At 41.7% G+C, this 26261-nt stretch overlaps 2 protein-coding genes, 1 long non-coding RNA gene and 1 pseudogene across 6 annotated transcripts; 2 read left to right on the top strand and 2 right to left on the bottom strand.

Annotated features, from left to right (window-relative positions):
• The first annotated feature begins 5251 nt into the window (after positions 1 to 5251).
• LOC139534109 (zinc finger BED domain-containing protein 4-like) lies at positions 5252 to 11682 on the top strand. The gene is made up of 2 exons (XM_071332874.1): positions 5252 to 5391; positions 6882 to 11682. Exon 2 carries the CDS (start codon positions 7071 to 7073, stop codon positions 10896 to 10898), a length of 3828 nt encoding a protein of 1275 aa, XP_071188975.1. The 5' UTR covers positions 5252 to 5391; positions 6882 to 7070; the 3' UTR covers positions 10899 to 11682.
• Positions 11683 to 12243: 561 nt separating this feature from the next.
• Positions 12244 to 13711, bottom strand: LOC139533302 (dol-P-Man:Man(7)GlcNAc(2)-PP-Dol alpha-1,6-mannosyltransferase-like; annotated as a pseudogene).
• Positions 13712 to 13870: 159 nt separating this feature from the next.
• LOC139534111 (uncharacterized) lies at positions 13871 to 19320 on the bottom strand. 2 transcript variants are annotated; one of them, XR_011666913.1, is made up of 5 exons: positions 19115 to 19255; positions 18525 to 18633; positions 18144 to 18314; positions 14292 to 14404; positions 13871 to 14054 (listed from the first exon to the last, which is right to left on the bottom strand). It is a non-coding gene; the product is annotated as an uncharacterized lncRNA (long non-coding RNA). The 2 variants fall into 2 exon arrangements; XR_011666912.1 differs by lacking the exon at positions 14292 to 14404 and having other exon boundaries at positions 19115 to 19320.
• Positions 19321 to 19348: 28 nt separating this feature from the next.
• LOC139534110 (cysteine-rich with EGF-like domain protein 2) lies at positions 19349 to 25754 on the top strand. Of its 3 annotated transcripts, none has more exons than XM_071332876.1 (10): positions 19349 to 19470; positions 20223 to 20305; positions 20513 to 20623; positions 20841 to 20932; positions 21021 to 21197; positions 21357 to 21455; positions 21564 to 21647; positions 21821 to 21916; positions 24670 to 24810; positions 25343 to 25754. In XM_071332876.1, exons 1-10 carry the CDS (start codon positions 19402 to 19404, stop codon positions 25393 to 25395), a joined length of 1005 nt encoding a protein of 334 aa, XP_071188977.1. In that variant the 5' UTR covers positions 19349 to 19401; the 3' UTR covers positions 25396 to 25754. The 3 variants fall into 3 exon arrangements, with proteins under 3 accessions (XP_071188977.1, XP_071188976.1, XP_071188979.1); XM_071332875.1 differs by having other exon boundaries at positions 19461 to 19819; XM_071332878.1 differs by lacking the exons at positions 19349 to 19470; positions 25343 to 25754 and adding an exon at positions 19488 to 19819 and having other exon boundaries at positions 21821 to 21996; positions 24670 to 24804.
• Positions 25755 to 26261: the final 507 nt, after the last annotated feature.

The raw sequence follows: 26261 nt of genomic DNA, 5'->3' as shown, positions 1-26261 counted from the left end.
CAGTAATAAAACCTCTCTCGAAAAAGCCAAACCTTGACACAGAAAATAAAAAAAATATTGGCTATATCGAATCTCCCATTCCTCTCAAAAGAAATTGAAAACGCTGTAGCGCAGCAACTCACTGCCTTCCTGACGACAAACAATGTATAAGAAACACTTCAGTCTGGTTTTAGACCCCATCATAGGACTGAGACTGCACTTGTGAAGGTGGTAAATTACCTTTTAATAGCATCAGACTGAGGCTCTGCATCTGTCCTCGTGCTCCTAGACCTTAGTGCTGCTTTGATACCATTGATCACCACATTATTTTGGAGAGATTGGAAACCCAAATTGGTCTACACGGACAAGTTCTGGCCTGGTTTAGATCTTATCTGTCGGAAAGATATCAGTTCGTCTCTTTGGATAGTTTGTCCTCTGACAAATCAACTGTACATTTCGGTGTTCCTCAAGGTTCCGTTTTAGGACCGCTATTGTTTTCACTATATATTTTACTTCTTGGCGATGTAAACATTCGGAAACATAATGTTAACTTTCACTGCTATGTGGACGATACCCAGCTGTACATTTCGATGAAACATGGTGAAGCCCCAAAATTGCCCTCCCTGGAAGCCTGCGTTTCAGGCATAAGGAAGTGGATAGCTGCAAATGTTTTACTTTTAAACTTGGACAAAACAGAAACATTTGTTTTAGGTCCCAAGAAACAAAGAGATCTTCTGTTTGATCTGACAATTAATCTTGATGATTCTACAGTCGTCTCAAATAAAACCATTCTATGGAATGGTCAGCTTATCCATTTGAGAGACGTAGACTCGGTCTCAACCTTTAAGTCTTTATTGAAGACTCATCTCTTCAGTAGGTCCTATGATTGAGTGTAGTCTGGTCCAGGGGTGTGAAGGTGAACGGAAAGGCTCTGGAGCGACGAACCGCCCTTGCTGTCTCTGCCTGGCCAGTTCCCCTCTCTCCACTGGGATTCTCTAACTCTAACCTTATTACGGGGGCTGAGTCACTGGCTTACTGGTGCTCTTCCATGCTGTCCCTAGGAGGGGTGCGTCACTTGAGTGGGTTGAGTCACTGACGTGATCTTCCTGTCCGGGTTGGGGCCCCCTCGAGTTTGTGTCGTGGGGGAGATCTTCGTGGGCTATACTCGGCCTAGTCTCAGATTAGTAAATTGGTGGTTTGAAGATATTCCTCTTGTGGTGTGAGGGGGTGGGGGTTATAAGTGGGTGGAGTTATATCCTGCCTGTTTGGCCCTGTCCGTGGGTATCGTCGGACGGGGCCACAGTGTCTCCCGACCACTCCTGTCTCAGCCTCCAGTAATGATGCTGCAGTAGTTTATGTGTCAGGGGGCTAGGGTCAATCTGTAATATCTGGAGTACTTCTCCTGTCTTATCCGGTGTCCTGTGTGAATTTAAGTATGCTCTCTCTAATTCTCTATTTCTGTCTCTCTCTCGGAGAGAGAACCTCAGGTTCAACCTCATGATCCCTAGGATCATGCCTCAGGACTACCTGGCATGATGACTCCTTGCTGTTCCCAGTCCACCTGGCCGTGCTGCTGCTCCAGTTTCAACTGTTCTGCCTGCGGCTATGGAACCCTGACCTGTTCACCGGACGTGCTACCTGTCCCAGACCTGCTGCTTTCAACTCTCTAGAGACAGCAGGAGCGGTAGAGATACTCTTAATGATCGGCTATGAAAAGCCAACTGACATTTACTCCTGAGGTGCTGACTTGCTGCACCATCGACATCTACTGTGATTATTATTATTTGACCATGCTGGTCATTTATGAACATTAGAACATCTTGGCCATGTTCTGTTATAATCTCCACCCGGCACAGCCAGAAGAGGACTGGCCACCCCTCATAGCCTGGTTCCTCTCTAGGTTTCTTCCTAGGTTTTGGCCTTTCTAGGGAGTTTTTCCTAGCCACCGTGCTTCTACACCTGCATTGCTTGCTGTTTGGGGTTTTAGGCTGGGTTTCTGTACAGCACTTTGAGATATCAGCTGATGTAAGAAGGGCTATATAAATAAATTTGATTTGATTTGATATAACCTGGACAGTTTTTTTTCTAAGGCTAAGCAAACAAGGGGTAGCATATGCTTTTTGCACGCCTAAATAACAAGGTTTAGGCCTATATCCTCACATACCCCCTCAATTCAAGCCCTGCTTTTAACCATAAGACATATCCACAGAATTGTATAGCCTAAGGATTGCATGGTGACAGTAATTGTGTCTGTTGAACCGGTACATTTGTGGTAAACTTGGAACTCTAGGGGAAAAACAAGGTCAAATCATGACATCAGTAATTTTTAGGTCAGAGAAAGATGCCAGAGTTTCTGATTCGGAATTCCGAGTTGGATCACCGTTCAAAAAAAAAATCCTAGTCAGAGCTCGTGTTTCCCCCCCGAGTTCCCAGTTGTCTTGAACGCACTGAAGTCGGAATTCAGAGATTGCTGAGTTCCCGAGTGGTTTTGAATGTGCCACTCCAGACCTAGGCTACCTCTTATTTCTGAATAGGGCTACCTCCAACAAAAAAGCCCTTGTGTCCGTATTGATTAGGCATATCTACACAGTAATGGTGGCTGGCTACAAATCAACTATTCTAATAATTGTTGTATTAAAGTGATATGCCTATTTTAGCTAAATCAACAAATGAAATGAATTTCATTACTCTGGCAAATGAAAAATATTTTTTACTAAATCATGTACATGTAGGCGTTTGTAAGGCGTTCATGGTGAGATCTTTAATAATAAACTAAACAGACACGTAAACTAACAACGTGACACGTAAATGTCGCGTGTACATGTGCACGACTTAATAGCATGATGTACACGTAGATGTCATGTTGATGTGTTAAGGCGTTCATGGTGAGATCTTTCATAATAAACTTACAAGCAAACTGAGGGGTTCACTGTAAATAGAGAAAAACACTTCAAGAGCCATTCTAACAGTGACAGCATCAACACATCAATACACAGGTTAAATACGTCACAACTCACTGGAAAACTTGATATTACAAAAATAATACAATTCGGACTGTAAATCATGAATAGAATTGCTTGAATTAATGTTTATATAGCGTGCATCATAGTATACCCCTCAGGAAAACTCTGGGCTCTGGTTATATACTATAGCTAGGGCCAGGAGTTGTAATGATGAATTAATTATGAATAATGAATAAGCTAAATCATGCAAATATGACTTGTCTGTGTAAGCAGTATATAAGAGAACGTACAGGACTTCAGACCGGTACTTTATGCATCTAAGTTTGACGGTGACATCTCCAGCTTGCTGTTAATAAAGAATGATTAATTTAAGATGTCCCATGTGTAGAATTTTCACGACATACCCTTCCTATCCTGCCTTGGTGAGTGACAGTGAACGTATGTATGTATGACACCTGACTATCTCGTTCTCACTTCTCAGTCCTTGCTACCAGGGCCTACAACTAACTTTTTTGTCTACCAGCCACTGTGGCAGGTAAATAAAAAAATCTACCAGCCACTCAGATTTTTTACCAGCCATTAATTACACCAAAAAACACAAATCAAAATGGATGAGCATGCTTAGTAATGTTTATAAAACAAGGAGTGTATGACTAATAAGAAGTAATGTGGTATTTTGCTCAATTTAATATTTTGTGACCTGAGTCTTTTAGACAAAATATCACAGATGAGACAAAAATGTTCAGCTGCCCCTTTAAGCTTACCATAGAAACGGAGCCACTCAAGTCCTCAAGTGTGCCTTATAAGTACTGAGGGGACACTAAATATAACAGGGCAGTGTTCAGTAAGTTTTTAAATTCTGGAACGTTCAATTTAACAGACGATGCAGTACTGAACAAATAGTTGAAAAACGGGTTGTGGATTGGGGATCGCTGTCAGCATGGCCACTGCCCTTTAAATACATCAATCATTGCTTTATGGTGCTTTCAAGACAACTGGGAAATCTGATTTTAAATCATAACATCAGTGATCTTCAGGTCGGTAAGTTGGAGCTCTACAAAGAGGCCCAAGTTCCTTACTTGGAATATTGAATTAGATGACCATTCAAAACTATTTTTCCTAATTGGAGCTGTTTTTCTCCCGAGTTCCCGGTTGTCTTGAAAGCACTGAAATCAGAAGTCGGAGATTTCCGAGTTCCCAGTGGTTTTGAACACGGCATTATTATGTCACACCTCGCCACACCGACCAAACGGGAGTAAACATACCTCAAAGTCTGTTCAAGCCTCTTCCCTATTTTACCTATATATTTTGTGTGTATGTATTGATATGTAGGCTGTGTGTGCTGTTTTTAAATATATGTTGTTCTGTCCTTGAGCAGTTCTTGTCAAGGACAGAACGTTTCATGTGGATCTCAGGAAAAGTAGCTGCTGCTTTCGCTACAGCTAATTGGGATCCTAATAAAATAACAAAAATATCTCTGAGCCAGATGTTGCTTCTCTCGCGTGAGCATGGCAGATATTACGGAGGAACCATGAGCTCATGCGGGAAAGCATGCTCACGCGAGAGAGGGAAAGCCCACTTACACAGACAGGAACCTTTCAAATATGTTCACAAGTGGCCAGAGTAAACTATACACCATCTTTGGCCCCATCTGCCCCCTGTCCTGTGAAGCCTCAAAGCATGCATGAGGATTTACATACATGCAGCCTAGTAATTTGCTCTAAATTCAGTCTGTATTAACATTCAAATTCCCATTTAATGTGTGTTTCATGCTGGTTGAGACAGACTGTCTAAATTTAGACTCACTCCACATATAGTAGCATTTAGAGTTCACATTCATTGTTCTCAGCAGTGATTAGTGAACAATGACTATTATACAACAAGACTTTCATAACAATGTGTTATACCTGTGCTTCTAGAAATAAGACAAGTCAAATATGTTCATAAATGTGTCGAGTTTTGTTGTGTAAACCATATGCCCACCCGTGATGATTTCAGTGCCCCTGGGAGAGACACTTCAGGTCAAGAAACCCCGTTGGTAAGGTTAAAATTTAAGAGCAGTAATAACAGGAGAAAAAGAATCAACACCGTTGGGAAAATTGATTATTGTCCCTGTATTGGCGACGGTATATGCAAACAATGCCAATAATACATCATAACGTCTGTCAAGAAGTAGTATGCACGTATCGATCTATTAAGAAATGTTGCTTTATCGACGAATTTTTTTAGTGTTTTTTTATTGTCCCTGTCGCCATATTGGAAAACCCTTCAACCCAGTGACGTCATAAAGCGTGTTTCTTCCGTCCGACGCTGTGTGGACCTGCTTCAACTGAGTGTGAACTGCTAGGAGACAAAGCAACGAAGTAAATCCCCCTATGGATCAATCAAATGTGTCGTATTTAACTGTTTAGTTACAGAAAGCCAGTGAATTATACACTAAGATTTCAAGGTATGTATACTATCTTGGTCTGTGATTTCTAGGGGGTCTCTTTGTTAAAATAACGTCGTGAGTAATGTGCTGGGCTGATTCGGTTGGTCTGTGGTTCTTCTGTTCCATTACAAGGGAAGGATCTGGTTCTGTCTCACCAGACAGGTTATGCCCAGTGTGGCCTAGCTAGCTGGCACGACCAGGTTCCGTACTGTATCGGACGCTGTTGCCAGTTAATACACAGGCTGCTTCATATATGTAGTTGAAAGGATAGTCGGTTTGTGAAGTTATGGTTTCCGATTTCTGTTTTAGAAACGCATACGGTGTGTGTGCGTGCATGTTTTTTGTGTAGCTAACCTAGCTAGCCTCAGACACTGCTATTAACTTGGCTGGCTATCTAGGGTTAGCATTACCTCAATTGGCTCCAAATTTATAAATTGAGTGAAATAGCTACTATTTTAAAGCAAATCAATGTGTCACACCTTAATCCTGGATGTTGCTCGTTAGCTAACTCTACCCGGAAAAGTACTAGCCAGCCAACTAACGCTGTATCAGGAAATAAGGCTCCTGTAGCTAGCTAGCTGTCAAGCTAACTATCTCGTTAGCAGTTGGATAACGTTCTAGTTAGAAAAAGGAGTATGATACCACTAGTTGTTTTGTCTAGATTCCAGACATAATTATGATCCGATCGGATTATGTCTATGGTTGCTACAGTCTTGGTGAAACACAACATTCGTTGTGGTTTGCTGGTAGCTTACTGGCTGCTTGCATGAATAACGATCAATTACCCATTTGTCTCTTCTTCTGGGTTAGTTTATTTTATAGAACACTCAATATCCCTGTGTAAATAAGCAGTTTAATTTTTAGGCAAATTAAAGACATTGTTGCTAATAAAAGGTTTACATACTGTGGCAACCATGAAACCGTTTATTAATTTGATAACCAATAACAATGTGTTGTGTGTTGTGTTCTAGGCTATTTTTCAATCATAAATTGGGAAATTATACTCCCATCACTTAATTACATTAAATTATCAACATACCTACTTTGAATATTGATAAAATGTCACCAATGAATGCTAGACTTTACATTTTGTCATAGATTGGGCTTAAAGGATCCAAGTTAGTCATTGCTGGAAGCAATGCGCACCAACATTGAAACCAATTGAATATATATGTTTTGGGTGGGATACCACCTAAACAATGGTAGGCTAGTATCACTCTGGACCTCGGAGCCAGTTACACTGCTTTTTTTTTTAGTTCCTCTAATCAGGGACTAATTTAGACCTGGGACACCAGGTGGGTGCAATTAATTCAGGTAGAACTCTACACTGTCATACTGCTAAGCATGGCTAATATATAATATAACCTAAAACATCTGTTTTAGGGGTAATGTGAGGACCTTTGGATTGCAGCCTGACATGCTATAAACAGTTTCTAGTCTGTCAACTTGTTTTTATCTGCTATTTGCTGAAATATCAAATGTTTTATTGAATTTCTCTCTCATTCCAGATCCTACTAGAAAAGGTGGAAACTTCTCTTGACACTTTCGTAAATAGAGAAAATGGACTACAAGCTTGCTCCTTCTGATCTGGACAAAGACTGAAACGTTGGCGTGAGAAATGCTCACACTCATTACCTTTTGGCAAGCTGCATTAGATAAGAAAATTTGATTTTCTCCCAGAACTTTGGTCGGCTAACATGGATGGAGAGGAAGACCTCTCTCTTAAGAGTGAAGAAGATGTAGTAGACTCAGAAACTAATGGCATAGAAAACAAGAAAAGAGAGGCAAAAGGAACATGGCTAAAAATTGAGGGGCAAGATGGCTACGTGTTTAAATCATACAGCATCACCCCCCATGACACTGCAGACGCAAAAACCGTTTGTCTGTCTAAAACACGGGCTAAAGACTCTTCCCCCGTGGCTTCTATTCACGAGGAGGAACCAGACAATTTATCTATTTCTCAGGTTGATGGACAATTAACAATTAATGAGTCTGTCAATGAAGCAGATGAGGCATGTGATAAAGAGGACTCATTTAGGCCTACTTCTCCAGCCATTTCAAACAAAATCCTAAATCTAAACACTGAGGTCAAGATAGAAAATGGCACATCTGAACATAATGAGGAAGAGGAGGATCCAAACAGTATGAAGGGGACCCAAGAGGATGAAAGGTTATCGTATGATAGTTCTGTAGGCCCCTTTGTTACTAGAGACGATACAGATGACAATACAGATGATTACAGTAGTATGCTTAGTGGGTACACAAGCACTCTTTATGATGTTGCGATGGATGCTGTCACTCAAAGCCTATTGTCATCCATGAGAAGTCCCACTAACGCTAATCCCAGGAAGAAATCCCCTGCCTGGAACCATTTCTGCATATCTCCACGCGATAGTACCAAAGCAATCTGTATGTACTGTATGAAAGAGTTCAGTCGAGGTAAGAACGAGAAGGACCTCAGTACAAGTTGTTTAATGAGGCACGTACGAAGGGCTCACCCCACTGTGCTTTTACAAGATGGCGACCTCTCCTCAAATACTCTGACTGCTTCAGTTGCCTCATCTGTAATACCCCCCTCAAATTCATCAAATAACGGAAGCCTGGCAGCTAGCATTACTACTCCTGGCTCACGAAAGAACTCTTCACCGTCCACCTCTTCAGCAGAGGGCTCTGACATATCATCATCCAAAGAAGTGTTACCAAAACTCGAAAAGGGTGCCAAAAACGACACTGGCACAGTCTCATCCTCACATTCCAACAACAACCATGAAGACGCGATGGATGGAGGTGGGTGTGAGCGCCTCGCTGCAACTCCCAAAAACTCAAGTTCTCGTAGAAGATCGGCTGTGTGGAAGCATTTCTACCTGTCTCCTGCTGACAGTTCCAAAGCAGTATGCATACACTGCATGAATGAATTTAGCAGGGGTAAAAATGGAAAGGACCTGGGCACAAGCTGTCTGATTCGCCATATGTGGAGAGCCCACAGAGAAATTGTCATTGAAGAAAATGGACAGGGCTCGAACATTCCACCACCATATACAAACCCACCAACACTATTGTCTCGCTCTCAGCTGCATCAGGACTCATTAATGGAGATTAAAAAAGAATCCCCTTTCGCTCCATCCTCCCCAGAAACAATATCTGGCGAAATGCCCCATAACGAAGATGAAAGCATGGATGTGAAGGAGGAGTCTGATGACACAATAAACCAATCAGAACAGGATTCCTCCCTCAATCTCTGCTTTGGACTTAAAGATGAGGATGTTCCTTTACCTCCCTCACTGTGTGATCTATCTCTAGAGGGCTCAGGCCTGAAAGAGGATCCGGCGAGTTCAATTTTCCAACAAAATAAAAAAATCATGAAACGTGTGAAATCCGAAGTGTGGCACCATTTCATCGTCTCTCCAGTGGATCAGCTTAAAGCCCTCTGCCGATACTGCCCCTGTGTCATCAGCCGGGGGAAACGGGGAGACTTCGGAACCAGCTGTTTGATGAGGCATCTAATGAGAAGGCACCCTGATGTCCTCAAAAACCAAAAAAGCACAAATGATAAGGACTCCTCACCTCATCCCTACGCTACTCTCTCTGCTGCTGAGGCTGTTCCAGCCAAACTGACTAACAGCCCTGCCAAAGAGAAAAGGCCACACAACTCTGTGTTCAGTAAAAAGACATCAAAGTTGTGGAATCATTTTTCTATTTCCCCTTCTGATCCCACTAAGGTGGTTTGTTTGCACTGTAGCCGCACAATAAGTCGGGGCAAAAAGACGACAAACCTCGGAACTAGTTGTTTATTCAGGCACATGCAGAGATTTCATGGAAATGTTCTTGAAAGTAACAGTACTATCTCAGGTGATGTGCCGTCTGCTGAAATTCACGTTAAACACGAACTCATGGACACTTCTGTGTATGATGAAAACTGTGAAAGATTTGATGAATACCAACCGGTTGCCAAAATAATCACCAAACTCGTTGCCGAAATGCTTGCACTGGATCTTCAGCCATCAGCCTTAGTAGAGAACACTGGTTTGAACCGATTACTGGAGTATCTTCAACCCCAATATTCTCTACCCTCCTCTTCGTATTTCACCAGCACTGCCATACCAGACATGTATGAGAGGGTGAAGGAGGTTGTTCTCACACACCTGAAAGAGGCTGAGAGTGGTATTGTCCATTTTACAACAAGCATCTGGGTCACTAGCCAGACTCGGGAATTTCTGACTCTTACTGCCCACTGGGTTTCATACGAATCATGTGTTAGACCTCAGGGCGAGGACTTTCACTGCTCCGCTCTCCTCAGTGTGTCACAGGTAGACTGTGACCATGACACGCTCAATATACAGAAGCAGCTCGAATACTTCTGGGACACCTGGATCAGCTCCTTAGGGCTGAAGAAAGGATTCACTGTAACCGACAACAATGCTATTGCAAACGTCCTGGAGGACAACGACCATGTCATCGTGCAGTGCTTTGGCCACACCATAGATCTAATTGTGAACGAAGCCATAAAGAGTCAGAGGATGGTCCAGAACCTTCTAAGCAATGCTCGGAAGATCTGTGAGCGCGTGTATCGCTCAGACAAAGCAAAGGAGAAGTTGGCAGAACTGCAGAAGGTTTACCAGCTACCTGAAAATTGCCTCATACAGGACGTTCCCTCAAAATGGAGGACATCCTTCTTCATGCTTGAACGTCTGGTGGAACAAAAGAAAGCGGTTGACGAGATGTCAATAGAGTGCAACTTCAGGGAAATGATCAGTTGCGACCAGTGGGAAGTGATGCAGTCGGTATGCAATGCGTTGAAGCCCTTCGAAGTGGCCTGCAGGGAGATGAGCAATCGCACTGCCACTTTGGGTCAAGTCATACCACTGATCCACATCCTCAACCGGAAGATAGACATGCTCTTTGACGAGACGATGGGCATCGACAACATGCTCAAGTCTCTGAAGGAAGCGATGGTGAGCAGGATGTCGTCGACCCTACACGACCCCAGGTACACTTGGGCGACAATGCTGGACCCGCGGTACAAGACTTCCTTGTTCACAGAGGAAGAGGCGGAGCAATGCAAACAAGACCTCATCAGTGAACTTCAGGTGTCCCTTTCTACCTCAATTGAGATAAAGCCTTCACTATCCAACGGATGTGGTGGAGAGGTCCCAGTTTCATCAAGCGGTTCTCCCCCAAACAAGGACAACCTCTGGGCGCTCATGGATGACATCAGACACAAGATAAAACAGGAGGACAAGCCAAAATCATCAGAGCTGGCAGTGCTGGAATACTTGGAGGAGGACATACTTGATCAAAGCTGTGATCCACTGGACTACTGGAACCTGAAGAAGTTACTGTGGCCTGACCTTGCCAAGGTCGCTGTCCGCTACGTGGGCTGCCCTCCCAGCATTGTCCCAGCAGAGATTCTGTTCAGCACAGCCAGTGTGAACTGCGCTCTGAATCAGCCCATGCCATTACTAGAAAACATGGAGGGGCTTCTCTTTCTAAAGGTCAACCTACCCTTAATTTATTATCAGCACTGATTTAAAAACATTGCTTATGAGGCTCCTTAGCAAGGTCCAATTCATAGAACTGTGAAATGACAGGGGTAACTTTTTAGATTCAGGGGTAACTAAAGGAGAATAGACAATACACTGAGCTTCATTTTCAAAACATGAGCACATTTGGAATTGTTAATGAAGTTATTCTTAATTGCATTTTGTATACTACTGTCAACACTTTAGAACTTGCATCAGTCAGAGCCTCAGTGAAAAGTGTCAGGGAGGGAGGGGTGCATTTAGCAGTAGGGGTTGTGAATATTTGTTCCTGTGTCTTAATTTTGTCTTCTCTCTCCTTGTGCCTTATCCAAAACTAATTCAGGTCAAAATGCTGTAAATACTTTGATGCGCAAATCAAGTCTTTCAATTTAAATGGCTTAAAATATTAGAAACAAGATGCTGTTTTTTTTCTTCTTCTAAATGAACACATTGCCCAAAAATAAATGCTGTGACTGAAAGATGTTAAGTTTGTTATTTATTTCATTATGAATGTGGCTCATGGTACTGTCGATTTAGAAATTGCTTTTTTTAACTTGCTGAAATATTTTAATATTATGCAAGATTGCTGTATTTTTTTCAGAAGCAATTTGTTTGATATGTCTTTAGCACAATTACATTTATTTTCAAGGGATTAAATTATGGGTTGTCAAGTAAAATGTACTGTACATTTGTTATAATGATTGTTGAACTTAATTTCATAAATGTGGAAGCATTCAGACTGGAACCATGCAAATTGTGGTTATTTGTAAATAAAAGGTTTCTTATGTAATCCTTTGTTCCTGTTTATTTTTATGGTTTGTGTACAAAAATTGCCATGTTTGGTAGGGGACACTAGCAAACTGTTTGGCAACAGAAAATATGTTCTTACTAGAAAAGTTAAGGCACTCCCTGCCAGTTTCACTTAGTGTGATGTCATGTTTAGTAGGGAGAACACTCACCAGGGAATGTCTATTTGCAACATTTAAATGTAACCTTTCTGAAAAGTGGTCTCAAAGCATATAATATTGCCTCAAGTGGCACAAGTACTTCCTTGTAAGTCAACAAACATTTCCTCTTCAGTTTTATTCCAAAGCTCACGATGAGCTGTTTTGTTCATATAGGAAACTATAAATACATAAAAAACATTAAATGGAGAACTAGCATAATGAGTTCTTTGAACTTATTTCAGATAAAAAAAACACTTTTGAAGGATGGCAGTTATTGCACTGGGGTTATCTGACCACTTCGTTTGGAGGAAGTGTTAGACATTAAACCAGTTACCTGGTTTGGTGGAGTAAAATTGGAGGATATGGATCATTTTCAGTTGAAGTAATGAAAGGCCTGTATACACTTTGCATGTGAATGGAGATCTAAGCTAGCCTAGCCAGACTTTTTTATTTTATTTTTTATATGTAAATGACAAAGCAGGTGATCCTATCAGTGTATCCTACCAATATCTGGTTCCAACCAACTTATATCCCAAAAGAGTGATTGAAAACAGAACTCTATACACTGCAATTTAGTTTTAGTTATTTACAATATGGTCCTGAAAAACTACATCACTTTCCTCAGTTCAACTGGGAGGGTCAGGTACTTTTTCTAGCAACACCAGTTTGTCTCCCAGGTTTATACTGAAGAAAGGAAACCGAAAGGCATTCAACGTCATGTTGCTGTAACCTTGGATGAAGGCCAAAGGCACGTGGGAGTCTTTGAGTAGTGCTATGTGGGTGGCATTGGCCTCCATCAGAACATGGGAGTATGTCTTCATATCAGGGTGTCCAGGGCCAATGTCTTCTCTCTTGTCATACCTGACAATAGAACACAAAGCTGAATCCTTAGAATGCCTTTAGAAGGTTGGAAACAGTTATATTCCAGAATAGAATACCCAGTCAAACTAACCTCCAGTTTCTGTTCAGTTCTAAGAAATGTGACACTCCAGTTTGGGCAGCAAATACATCAATATGAACAGAGACATCTGAGGAGAAGCAATGGACAACCAACCATGACATTTTCCTCACTGTCTGATTTGATAACTGATATGATATAACAAAAAAATTTATAACCTCTTACCAAGTCAAGTGATAGTGGTTAAACGCTGATAACAGCGAGTAAATTGACGCTCCCTACTATACTTTTAATACATTTTCCACAAAAGGTGGTTAAACACTCGCTCAAAATAAGAAAGGCGTGTAAACAGCCTTGACGTGCATTTACCCTCTACTACTTCACTGCTCTTACCTGATGTAGATGGTACTAGTTTATGCAGTACCTGCACCCCCCCCGGCCTCCAGGGTAGTTGTGATGGGACACGTACAGAGATATGCTGGAGTATGCAGCATTTGTCACCAACTGGCCAACCACGATTAAGGAGCCAAGTTTATACATCCAAGATTTGTGGTAGTTGTTCAGACTGTAGGACCAAGAATCATACTTTTTTAAGGTCCATACCACATGTCCCCTGAAAGACAATTGAACTGTGACTCCAACATCCTGAAGGCCAAAAATGTCAAAATAATCATATTTTTGCAACATTATACTAAATTGACCTCCCTGAACAGACAACAATCATGCCAATAACAGCCTTTTTCTCCTTACATGAAGGAGCAGCCCCGTGCGGCCACTATATTCAGCACAGGGAAGGTGTAGAGGATAATGCGTAGCTCCTTATGGGGCAGGAAAGAGTAGAGCAGGATAAATCCTACAGTAGGCAGCAGCAGGGTACGTGTCCGTCTGTCCAGCAGGCCTAAGGGGACGAACAGCACTGCGCAGCCCAGAGCACGGGGCAGAGCAGAGTAGAAGTACCACAGAAAGGGGGCGGTTTACTGGGGGAGAAAGTCAAGGAAAGGTAGCAAGTTGTTGTTTTCAGGTCAAAAGTGGGCTCTCCGTGATGAGTGGAAAATTAACCCTTTACTTTCATAATATTATCACAAACGTTTATACTAACTCAGAATCGATCAAGGAAAAGCAGGTGTCTAAAGCTGTGTTGAATTATTTAATTAGTTGACTTTGTGAACATTGTTATGAGTTTATAACAGGCATTGAGTGAAGTGAAGGATATTCCCCAGTTGGAGCTCTTGTTCAGGATGGTGTTGTACCAGAGTACCTGGCCCTCGGGCCAAATCAGCTTATTCCAGAAGAATGAGTCAATGCCGACAGTCAAAGCTGAAAGAGAGAGGAGACAAAATTAGACGTTCATCTAAAAGAGCTTATACATTTATAACACTTATAATCCTGAAAAACTACAGGATATGTATGCATTTGTTCCAGGCAAGCTACAGCACACCCGACTCATCTAACTACTATAGCTTAGCCAGGTGTGTTAGTGCTGGGCTGGAGCAAAAGCCTGCACACCCTGTAGTTATCCAGAACCAGAATTAGTCTTTCTGATAACAGATTTACCTAGTGACAGAGCACCTGCAGGAATGGCATAGTAGAGCAGTTGAAGGATCCCTAGCCTTCTGCTCAGTAATGACATGAGCAGCATCAGACCCAGGTAGAGAGACAGTTCTGATCTAAACACGATGATGACAAGAGTAGAGAGACATAGGAAAGACCCGTACCGCTGCCCCATCCATGCAGTGAATGCCAACAGGACTAGGGAGAAAACATAACAGACCTTTAACTGCACAAGATTACCATCAGAGAAACTGCTGGAAGAAAAGACTCCTAAAATACACTATATATACAAAAGTTTGTGGACACCCACACACGTTGCTGACGGGTATACAATTGAGCACACAGCCATGCAATCTCCATAGACAAATATTGGCAGTAGAATTTCCCTTACTGAAGAGCTCACTGATTCCAATGTGGCACCGTCATAACATGCCACCTTTCCAACAAGTCAGTTCATCAAATTTCTGCCATGCTAAAGCTACCCCGGTCAACTGTAAATGCTGTTATTGTGAAGTGGAAACATCTAGTAGCAACGAACAGCTCAGCCGCGAAGTGGTAGGCCACACAAGCTCACAGAACGAGACCGTGCTGAAGCACGTAAAAATCGTCTGTCCTCACTACCAAGTTCCCAACTGCCTCTGGAGGCAACATCTCCACAATAACTATATTTTCGGGAGCTTCATGAAATGGGTTTCCATGGCTGAGCAGCCACACACAAGCCTAAGATCACTACGTACAATGCCAAGCGTCGGCTGGAGGGATGTAAAGCTCGCCGCCATTGGACTCTTGAGCAGTGGAAACGCGTTCTCTGGAGTGATGAATCACATTTCACCATCTGGCAGTCCGACGGACTAATCTGGGTTTGGCGGATTACAGGAGAACGCTACCTGACCAAATTCATAGTGCCAACTAGAGGTCGACTTCAAGTTTTAATAATCGGAAATCGGTATTTTTGGGCGCCAATTTGACGTTTTTTTTTTTTTTACACCTTTATTTATCTAGGCAAGTCAGTTAAGAACACATTCTTGTTTTCAATGACGGCCTAGGCAGAATGACAGATTTTTGTCCTTGTCAGCTCGGGGGATCCAATCTTGCAACCTAACAGTTAACTAGTCCAATGCTCTAACACTGATTACATTGCACTCCACGAGGAGCCTGCCTGTTACGCGAATGCAGTAAGCTAAGGTAAATTGCTAGCTAGCATTAAACTTATCTTATAAAAAACAATCAATCTATGACTGTCATTGCTCCAATGTGTACTTAACCATAAACATCAATGCCTTTCTTAAAATCAATACACAAGTATATATTTTTAAACCTGCATATTTAGCTAAAAGAAATCCAGGTTAGCAGGCAATATTAACCAGGTGAAATTGTGTCATTTCTCTTGCGTTTATTGCACGCAGAGTCAGGGTATATGCAACAATTTGGGCCGCCTGGCTCTTTGCGAACTAATTTGCCAGAATTTTACGTAATTATGACATAACATTGAAGGTTGTGCAATGTAACAGGAATATTTAGACTCATGGATGCCACCCGTTAGATAAAATACGGAACGGAATAAACGTTTTGTTTTCGAGGTGATAGTTTCCGGATTAGTCAAAGGTATATGGTTTAGAGAGAAATAGTCGACGCGTTATAATTCCTGGAATAACTTGCGGCTGAACTTGAAAGGGGTTCCTTCGTTATTTTACGGTTCATGTCTTCCATAGAGAAAGTCTTGATCTACTTCAAATAAGGTCTGTGTTTCGTGCAGGCTTAAACCGCCTCGACGTTTTGATACCCGTGTAAATCTCACTAGGATAAGGTAACGTTTGTCAACATATTTTCATAAATCCACTCTACAAAATGTTTTATCTTCGCTTATATTTAGCCAATATTGATCAGAGTTACCTTGTCCTATGGATATCTACACAGTTATAAAATTGGCAAGGTGGTGTAAGCCTACACGAAACACAGACCTTATTTTAAGTGAATCTAAAAAATATCCTATGGAATAAATGAAGGAACCGCTTTTCAGATTTTGCTAGAAGGTGTCATGGGAATTATGACTCGCACTTTGGTCGTCAATTCTTACCATGCCCATTATTAAAATAGGATTTCCTGCATATAGAAATGACAGTTTTTGTTTTCAACATTCATCACAGGTAACTTAAACTCTATTTTTATTCAAACAGTTGAGAGTATTTGTCTCCTAAGCAGACTCTTCAGTATCATTGTCACTTCAGAGCTGTGTGTGTGTGTATTTATGTATTATATTAAGTTAAAATAAAAGTGTTCATTGTTCATTCAGTATTGTTGCAATTGTCATTATTACAAAAATGTGTGTGTGTGTATGATATATATGTATTTTTTTTATAAATAAAATCGGCCGATTAATCGGCATCGGCTTTTTTTGCCCTCCAATAATCGGTATCGGTATTGAAAAATCATAATCGGTCGACCTCTAGTGCCAACTGTAAAGTTTGGTGGAATAGGAATAATGGTTCTTCATGACTCTGGCTAGGATCCTTAGTTCCAGTGAAGGGAAATATTAACACTACAGCATACAAGGACATTCTAGACGATTCTGTGCTTCCAACTTTTTGGCAACAGTTTGGAGAAGGCCCTTTCCTGTTTCAGCATGACAATACCCCTGTGCACAAAGCGAGGTCCATACAGAAATGGTTTGTGAGATCGGTGTGGAAGAACTTGACTGGCCTGCACAGAGAAGAACTTGACTGGCCTGCATAGAGCCCTGACCTCAACCCCATCAAACAATTTGGAATGAATTGGAACACCAACTGCGAGCCAGGCCTAATCGCCCAACATCAGTGCCCTACTTCACTAATGCTCTTGTGGCTGAAAGGAAGCAAGTCCCCGCAGCAATGTTCCAACATCTAGTGGAAAGTCTTCCCAGCAGAGTGGAGGCTGGTATAGCAGCAAAGGGGGACCAACTGCTTGGCCTCCGACCGCAAGGCACTACAGAGGGTAGTCCGTACAGCCCAGTACATCATTGGGGTCAAGCTTCCTGCCATCCAGGACCTCTATACCAGGCGGTGTCAGAGGAAGACCCTGAAAATTGTCAAAGACTCCAGCCACCCTAGTCATAGACTTATCTCTGCTACCAAGAGGCTTCTAAACAGCTTCTACCCCCAAACACAGAAGTGACGGTTGCTGATAATGGGCCTCTGTACGCCTTTGTAGATATTCCATTAAACATCAGCCAATTCCAGCTACAATAGTAATTTACAACAATAACAATGTCTACACTGTAATTCTGATCAATTTGATGTTATTTTAAATAGACAAAAAAAATAGATTTTCTTTCAAAAACAAGGACATTTCTAAGTGACCCCAAACTTTTAAACGGTAGTGTGCTTCACATTGATTTTGGCACAATGATTCCCTACAATATTCAGTGTTTCTTTTCTCACAGAAATTGAGCAAACAGTGTAGAATTGTAGCCACCAGGAAATGGCAGAGCGATTTTTACATTGGCCACTTGATCCGATATCCACTACATAACAGCTTTCCTATTTTGACAACAGGTCAACACGAGACTATGGCAGGAGAAATCAATAGTCGAATATCACAGCCAATCACAACACTGCGGGTAAGTAATACTGTAACACTATCATTCCACTATTACTGCAGATATTATGGACATTATCTGAAAAAAATATATATATTATTTCCTGTAGTACTTTTAACACATTGGTGGACATTTTTATTATAGATTTTAATCCTACATGAGGCTTGTCTCCAACAGTATTTAGATTTTTTCATTTTTTCAGTACAACTTATGTATATTAGATTTTCATCCAAGATAGTTTTATACTACAATCATGTCTACAATATATCAGTGTCTCTTACCTATTGGCAGTGCAAATACATTGGGGAGGGGTCTCGTGCTGTAGAACATGAGATGGAACTGTGAGGCGCAGGTGAGAGAACAGTCCCACAACTGTCGACCCAAACTGCCTCCGAACCTCCCTCTGCATGCGCCATAGAGCTAACGTCACACACACTCCCAGGCAACCTCGCCTGGACAGCAAAAAGGTACACATCAATACATTTGAGTAAGTGGACTGATTTGTGAAAGGCCTGTCATTTACATATCAAGACATACTTGATTTAGTTTGTCTGGCACTATGGAAACAATTGAGTAGTCCCAAAAGTGAAAAATCTATTGTACCCAGGTCTGCTCCATTGCACTGCTGTATATGGATATCATATAATAGCAGCAAGACATACCCATCAGTTGTGTGTAGAATTTGGAAGCCTCCAGTAGTGACAGCAGGTAGATTAGTGGGGAGCAGACCGTTGATAGGAATACAGGTCCAGGGAAATCATGGTGGTCATACTGGTGAGAAATTGGTAAGATACTGTCAACATCAGCAATGGATTTCTGGCATTTGTCATTGTTTGGGTGGGCACAAAATAATATACGGGCATGTAATGTTGCATAAATCTTTATCAAGAGATGAAAAAGATCCAGTGTAACACTGTCAACAAGCATTTGCACCATACATGTGTAACGGATGTGAAATGGCTAGCTAGTTAGCGGGTACGCGCTACTAGCATTTCAATCAGTTACGTCACTTGCTCTGAGACTTAAGTAGGGTTTCCCCTTGCTCTGCAAGGGCCGCGGCTTTTGTGGAGCGATGGGTAACGACGCTTCGTGGGTGTCAGTTGTTGATGTGTGCAGAGGGTCCCTGGTTCGCGCCCGTGTCGGGGCGAGGGGACGTACTAAAGTTATACTGTTACACATGTGTAAAGAAGATTAGCTAACATTTAGCTAGCTACCGTTAGTTGGCTGATGTATGTGTAGTTCTCAGTCTTACCTTTTCAAAATCAAGTCTGTGATAAAGAATATCATGCACTGCCTGTAAGTTGAAACTCTCTTCAACTTTTGTAAAAGGACAAATAAACAAATGTAATAGAGTCACCGAAATTAGTAAAAACAACAGTGATTGCCCAGACGCAGCCCTCTTCTCTGCCATGACGTGAAAGTATATTGGAAATTGACGCATGCGCACAAATCTGAAAATGTCAACATATTTTCCACGTGGGTAGAAAGAAGACGTTTGTCCCACGCGTGGCGGAATATCATTGGTACTCACAGTGATTGATGGGAAAAATGGCAAATCATGACAGGCCACAATCGTACCAAGAGGCTGACGCGGAAATAAAAAAAAAGGTAGCTCATTTTTCTACCTGCATGTAAATATTGCTTTCGTACGCTTTGCATAGATATCGCTAGGTATTTCCCAATAAATTGTTGTATATGTGTCTAGACTCTGTGCTGCACGTTTTAGGGATAGGAAGCTTGCTGGAAAGTGTCTAGTGTGTAACATTAACTATGATATGAAACTTTGAGTCATTCAACTGCTTTCCAGCTACTGTAGCTAGCCATAATGCTATCGTTCAATCAATTATTGTGGCTATTTTGTAGCCTAGCTTTTATTTTACTATCACAATGCACCAATGCAAAAAACTTAAAAAGCTCATGTAATACCTGCAAACAGATAGCTGATAACTTCAGTAAGGTAAGTTTGAAATGTTCCTCTGTGTATAATTTGCCTTGGCTAGCTGGGCAGTGCTATCAATTGGTCTGAATCAAACCACAACCAATTGATGTGCTTTTATTTACCAGTGAGCAACCAATGATGGTGTATTGTGCTTGTAATGCATTCATGTAACCAAGCCCTCCTCATCTGACCTTGATGTAGGCTATGAAATGTGACTGAGCATCATAACACCACTGTACTAGTCAGTCAATTAACGTTAGACCAGTTTATAATGTGGGAGTCGGACCTAATAACTGGCTAACGTGTGCTTTTTAAACCCAGATTATCAGACAGTGCTGTAGTACATTTACACCGTTGATCAAATGACTGCCAATATCTGTCTGGTTAGCTAGTCTTCATCCTCACACTACTGTTCCAACAGGGATTGGACCGAACGAAAAAACAGAACTTTGGTGGAGGAAACACCGCTTGGGAGGAGAGGGCACTTTCCAAATATGAGACGAGGTAAGATTCCTATACACCACTCATCATAATACACTATTCCACCTAATGCTGGACTGTTGCTGTGCTTATCGCGTATCTGCTTGCTCTGATCAGTGATTGCTAAACCTGTTTGTCATGCTGACCCAGACCACGTATTCTCTGTTGACCCAGTGGCACAATAGAAGCTGATTTCTGGCTGTTCCCTTTGCCTTCTCCCCCTCTCCTCAGTGAGATCCGCCTAGTTGAGATTCTGGAGAATCTGTGTGACAGCAGCAGCTTTGACTGCAACCACATGGTAGAGGAGCATGAGGACCTCTTTGAGACCTGGTGGTTCAAGAGGTGAGAACTTGACTGCTCAGCTAGAACAAAAGGGCAGCACATGTCTCATTAGCACAAAACCCCTTACTACTTACTTACCTTTTACTTCTCCTGGAGCATAGGCCATTGACATCAGACTTCAAGACCCCACTATCTTTGTCCTTGTGGAATCTCTGAACTTCCAGGCTACAATTCAAATGTGTATTGGGATTTTTGAAATCTCGCTCTTCCAATCCAGGCAAAATAAGCATCCTGATCTGTATAAGTGGTTCTGCGTTGATACCATCAAGGTGTGCTGTTCGACGGGAACGTTTGGCCCTGATTGCAATGGTAAACACATACTCCTCCAAAACCACATTTATTTGACTAATACCAACCAGCCATGGGTGAATGAGAATCATCTGTTTCCTTCTGACAGCCTGTGTGGCGGGTTCCGAGAGGCCTTGCCATGGCAACGGGGTGTGTGACGGTGACGGAACACGAGGGGGTAACGGCAGGTGCAACTGTGACCATGGTTACAAGGGGGAGTTCTGTCTGGACTGTATGGACGGATACTTCAATGAAATTAGGAACGACACGTTTTCACTATGCACAGGTAATTGGTGTATTATGTTTGCATGTTCATTTTAACCATGATTTACACAAATCCAGTCCTTTCAGATCTAAGCAATGTGCCTAGGGGACAGGTTTGGTGTCTATTTGGAGCAGGGCATGTATCTCAACCACCTTTCCCACTCAATTCCCTACACTACAGAGTGCCACACCTCCTGCAAGACCTGCACTGGTCTAACCAATGAGGACTGTGAGAAGTGCAAGACTGGCTGGGGGGAGGATGATGAGGGGACTTGTCTTGGTGAGAGAGACATTTTTATACATTTTCATGGCATAATAAGTAATTTCCCTGTCATGAATTTGACATCAAGATTCACTTTTCTTGTTCCTTCTCATTGTGTGACCCTAGATGTGAACGAGTGCTTGAACGACCCTCCTCTCTGCAAAGAGGATCAGTACTGTCTGAACACGGATGGCTCGTTCTCCTGTAAAGGTACTGTTAAACTGTGGTCTACTACTTAGTGAGAGGACCATATTTACTATGTTGTTGGATGGATACAGCTATTGTATTAGGGACTGAAAATATAAACATGTATACTGACTAAGCTATTTGTAATAAACTTTAAACAAGTATTAACATTTGACCTCTGTTCTCCTCTCTGGCAGGCTGTGACAAGGTGTGTTCAGGCTGTACTGGGGCAGGGCCTGATAAGTGCCAGGGCTGTGCTCCTGGGTACCAGGACACAGAGGGCACCTGCACAGGTAGGGAGTCAGGGGGAAACTGCATACGTGGAGTGTGTCTGAAAGTGGGCTTTGCAAATCAAGTGGAAGGATCAACACAAGTGGGTGTATTGAAAAGTAACCACTAGTTGGGCAGATTTGTGTGGCTGCATGCTGCGTTCTTTGTAGAATTTTAGCTAAGCCTAACCCCTTTCCTAACTTTAACCTCATTCTCCTAACGTACCACGTTAGTTCTCCTAACGTACCACGTTAGTTCTCCTAACGTACCTTACTGGCTTAGCGAAAATGCTACAAGGAAGCAGCCACTCCAGTGTTGTGGCAACCAATCTGCCCAATTAGCTATTTTGACACACGCACTGGTGTTGATCCTCCCACTTTTCTATCTTGCAATGCCCACTTTCAGTATGGCCCTGGTGGAATAATGAGGAAGTATCTTCCTTTCTTACCTCCTTCCTTTTCTTCATTATTTTATCCTTCCTTCTTTCTCTCCCTGATAAGCCACTGTCAGTTGTCCAGCCTGTGTACCCTGTTGGCCAGTAAGAGAGGCAGTAGTCTTGGACATAGAGTAACTCGTCCACAATGGTGGTATGTCCATAGTCTGGACACTAACTTAAAGGCAGGACGATACAGTACATTACCACTCGCAATGCTATCCCTACATTTCTCTACATGCTAAACCTAGATCCATGTTTTAAGTCACAGTCAGATACTTTGCTTAAATATCCATTTATGCTTTAAAGATTTGCTAAAGATGCGCTATGCAGAAATCGCTCTGCCATTGCCTGGTTGCTGAAATTCTAATGGTTTGCCTAATTTCAGTTTGACAAAACAAGTGCATAGTATCATTGCACCATCTAAACTGCTGTGAAATTAATTTGTCATAACCAAAAAAATGGGATGCATAGAAATAACACATGGAACAGATCTACCGTTTCATAGACTTGGTTTCAATGAGAAAGAAATGTGAGTTATAGATCTGTCAATTTGAATTTGGTTGGTTGCCCAAAAAGTTACATATTGCAGCTTTAAAGGAATGACATGGATGTTGTTGAATGCCTATTTACGTGCTTGTAATGCCTTGGCGGTTGGTGACGTTTTAGATGAGGGAGGACAATTATATGTTTCATGAGCATGGCCTAATTTCTAATGCAGCATATTGGATGACTGTCATTCATATTCTATTCACCCAGCTCAATGTAACATCGATAGGTTTAGGCTACTACATAATACTCAAATTTCCACGATACCCATCATGAGGTTGCTACAACCTAGCCTATGAATGAAAGTTAACAACGTAGGTACACAGGTCAAGAGAAATTAAAGTAATCAAGGTGACATTCAATACTGCCTTGCACACTCTTGCCTTCATCTAGCTGATCTATGGTGTAATCATTAGTCCAACAGTTGCAAATTAGTTTCTATTGGACAAATTCAGATATGTTTATCCCCATTCTGTTTAGAAACATTTTTCAATAGAATTGCCAGAATGAATACACCCCTGATCACACGCAAACACAGTTCACTTTCATAGCAGCCACATACGAACAGCATGAAAATTTTGCTCGTTGTGTAAATAATTCCTTCTTGCATCTATGTACTCTCCTCCTCACCTTTTCCCTTCCTTTGTGGACTTCAGTGCAAAACACATCAGCTGTCATATCATAACCGCTACACACAGCCTACATTGTTGCCACCATATTAGCTAATGTCATTGCCAACATGGCTACTAGAACCAACACATTAGTGACCTCGCTGCAATCATGCAGTACAGTGTACAGTTAGTAAGCAGTTTAGCAGTTGCACCGGCGGGTCCTGGTGGCAATAAATTTAATAAAACCAAAACCTTACCTTGACTTGGAAGCGTTCCAGTGTTGGATAGCTAGCTAGTTAAAATAGCATCCCTCTCTGTTTGAGTGTAGGCTTTCGCTAGCTAAGTGACCATGAAAGAAATACCACTAAATATAGCTAGCTTTCTCGTCTCAATTTTAAGAAATACATTTTCTCAAAACTGTTATTCTATTGTCTTCCTCTCTCTGAGTCAACAACCCACCACATTTAAATGCAGTGCTAGCTAGCTGTAGCGTATGCTTTCAGTACTAGATTCATTCTTTGAATCTTTGATTGGATGGACATGTCAGTTCATGCTGCAAGAGCTCTGATAGGTTGGAGGATGGCCTCCAGAAGTTGTCATAATTACTGTGCAAGTTTTGGAATGGGATGAGAACCATGAGCCTCCTAGGTTTTGTGTTGAAGTCGGTGTACCAAGAGGAGGACGGAAGCTAGCTGTCCTCCGGCTACGTCATGTTGCTACCCAAGAGAGTGCTGTTGGTGACTACTGTAGACCTTCATTTCAAACAGTGTGTTTTAATAAGTTATTTGGTGATGTGAATGTATTTAGTAGTGTTTTATCTAAAAAGGTTCACTTTTGTTTTAATGTTTCACTTTTTTGACATTCACTGAGGATGGTTCTGTTTGTTACTATACAAGTACTTTGCCAACTGTTGATGTAGAATGACTTTATAAAACTTCTCTGTCTGATAACCTCTTGTGTCAAACAGCTTTTCAGGAAATTGGAAAGAATTACCCTATTTTTCCCATTAACGAACATACAATTATAAAACTTCAGAAGCTATTTTGAATACATTTATCTTGAGTCATGAAATTAGCACACTGGGAGGAGTTAATGGTTTCAGTAAATATAACAAATTATATTAATTGGCAGAATTGTGTCATCAGCCAGTGCCGAAAACCAATTTGATTGTTGATCTGTTCAGATGTGAACGAGTGTGAGCAGACTGATGCTGTGTGTACTGCGGAGAACCAGGAGTGTGTGAACAACAAAGGAAGCTACATCTGTATCTGTGCCAGCGGGTACGAGGAACAGGAGGGAGTCTGTGTCAAAATACCAGAGCCAGGTAATCAATAATAAAGATCTGGACTAGTTTATTTATGATTTTAAAATGCAATATATACATGATGACAGGACATTAATTGAGTATAGTTATCTTGTGTTATTGAAATATTGTTTTTATGTAACTGTGCAATCTAAATAAGTCTTGTCAACCACAACCATGAATGACATTAAATCCAAATCAAATCACTGACTTGGCAGGTTAAGTACACTGTAGTTACTACTACAGTAACCGTATACTTTCTACGAAATACTGCAGATGCAGTTGTATCAGATGACTCTTGGTTGACACTGTATTTGACAGCAGTGCGTGATCAGGCAAGCTAATGGATAGTATGTGTAATGTATGTTATAATTAGAGATACTTCATTGTCCTCAATGAGGTCATTCCTTTTGCAGCATACACTATACGTGAAGACAAAATAAACACAAGGATATTGTGTTGCCTTGTACAGCACATGAGTTGAGGGGTGTGGGACTTGTGCTGGTCAGTTCTTATTTTCAAGTGCTGTTGGTTTTGTCTTGGTTACCTTCAGAGGAGAATGAGGCAGAAACAGTGAAACGTCCAGAAGAGCACGAAGACCTTTGACCTCAGGAAATGAACCAATAGGAACAAACCAGGAAGAGCATTTGGAGTAAATGATGAGGTGGGTGTCACCCGTGAGACTACACCCCTATAGCTCACAGCATCAGAATATCTTGAGGCCACTCCTTTTTAAAGCATTGCGACTACATGGCAGTTGAACACTCGACATGCATACTGCACTCTACAGATTTATACCTGTCGATCATGGATGGACAGCCAACAGAATGGCTGAGAGAATTTAAGATTCAACCCCTATGTACTCTGGTTCTTGTTTTTGCTGTGGTTAACCCAACAAGTGTTATCTGGTTTTTAAATTCATGCAGGATTTTGAACGTTATTCAAATAAAGTTTGAGAACAGAAATTATGCTGCATATCTCTGATTTTATGCATTTTTCTGGATTAGAAGTGCCTAAGACGTCAATGCAAATTTAAATACTGTTGTAGTTTTCAAAGTTGAACACAGAGTGGCACCCTAATCACACAGAATATATCTCAATTCCGCTGTTAGTTGGATGAATCGGCAGAATGACATGTACTGGTTTTGTTGGATATGAAATGGATCAAATGTGGTGGTATTTTAAGGTTAGGCAATGTCCTGTGGATCAACTAGTTAAATGTGTGTGATCCTAACAGTTGAAAGATGGTTTGTCTGCTCCTGATCAAAGGCAGCATATCCCACTAATCTGCTTCTTCCCCCCCCCCCCTAAGGGATGATGTAAGTTGTTATGACTGTCTTTGCAGCCTTAGCGCTGGATGAGGAGCTGGTTGAAACCTGTCCTGGCTGGTGCTTTCCACAAAAAGAAGAAGACACAACCTCCAGCTCACACATACCACTTATTGCCCACATTTCCTCTTCTCTGTCTGTGGT

This window comes from Salvelinus alpinus, chromosome 11 (assembly GCF_045679555.1).
Source record: "Salvelinus alpinus chromosome 11, SLU_Salpinus.1, whole genome shotgun sequence".
Classification (NCBI taxonomy): domain Eukaryota; kingdom Metazoa; phylum Chordata; class Actinopteri; order Salmoniformes; family Salmonidae; genus Salvelinus; species Salvelinus alpinus.
Note: the sequence above shows the minus strand (reverse complement) of the source record. Positions and strands in the feature narration are given on the sequence as shown.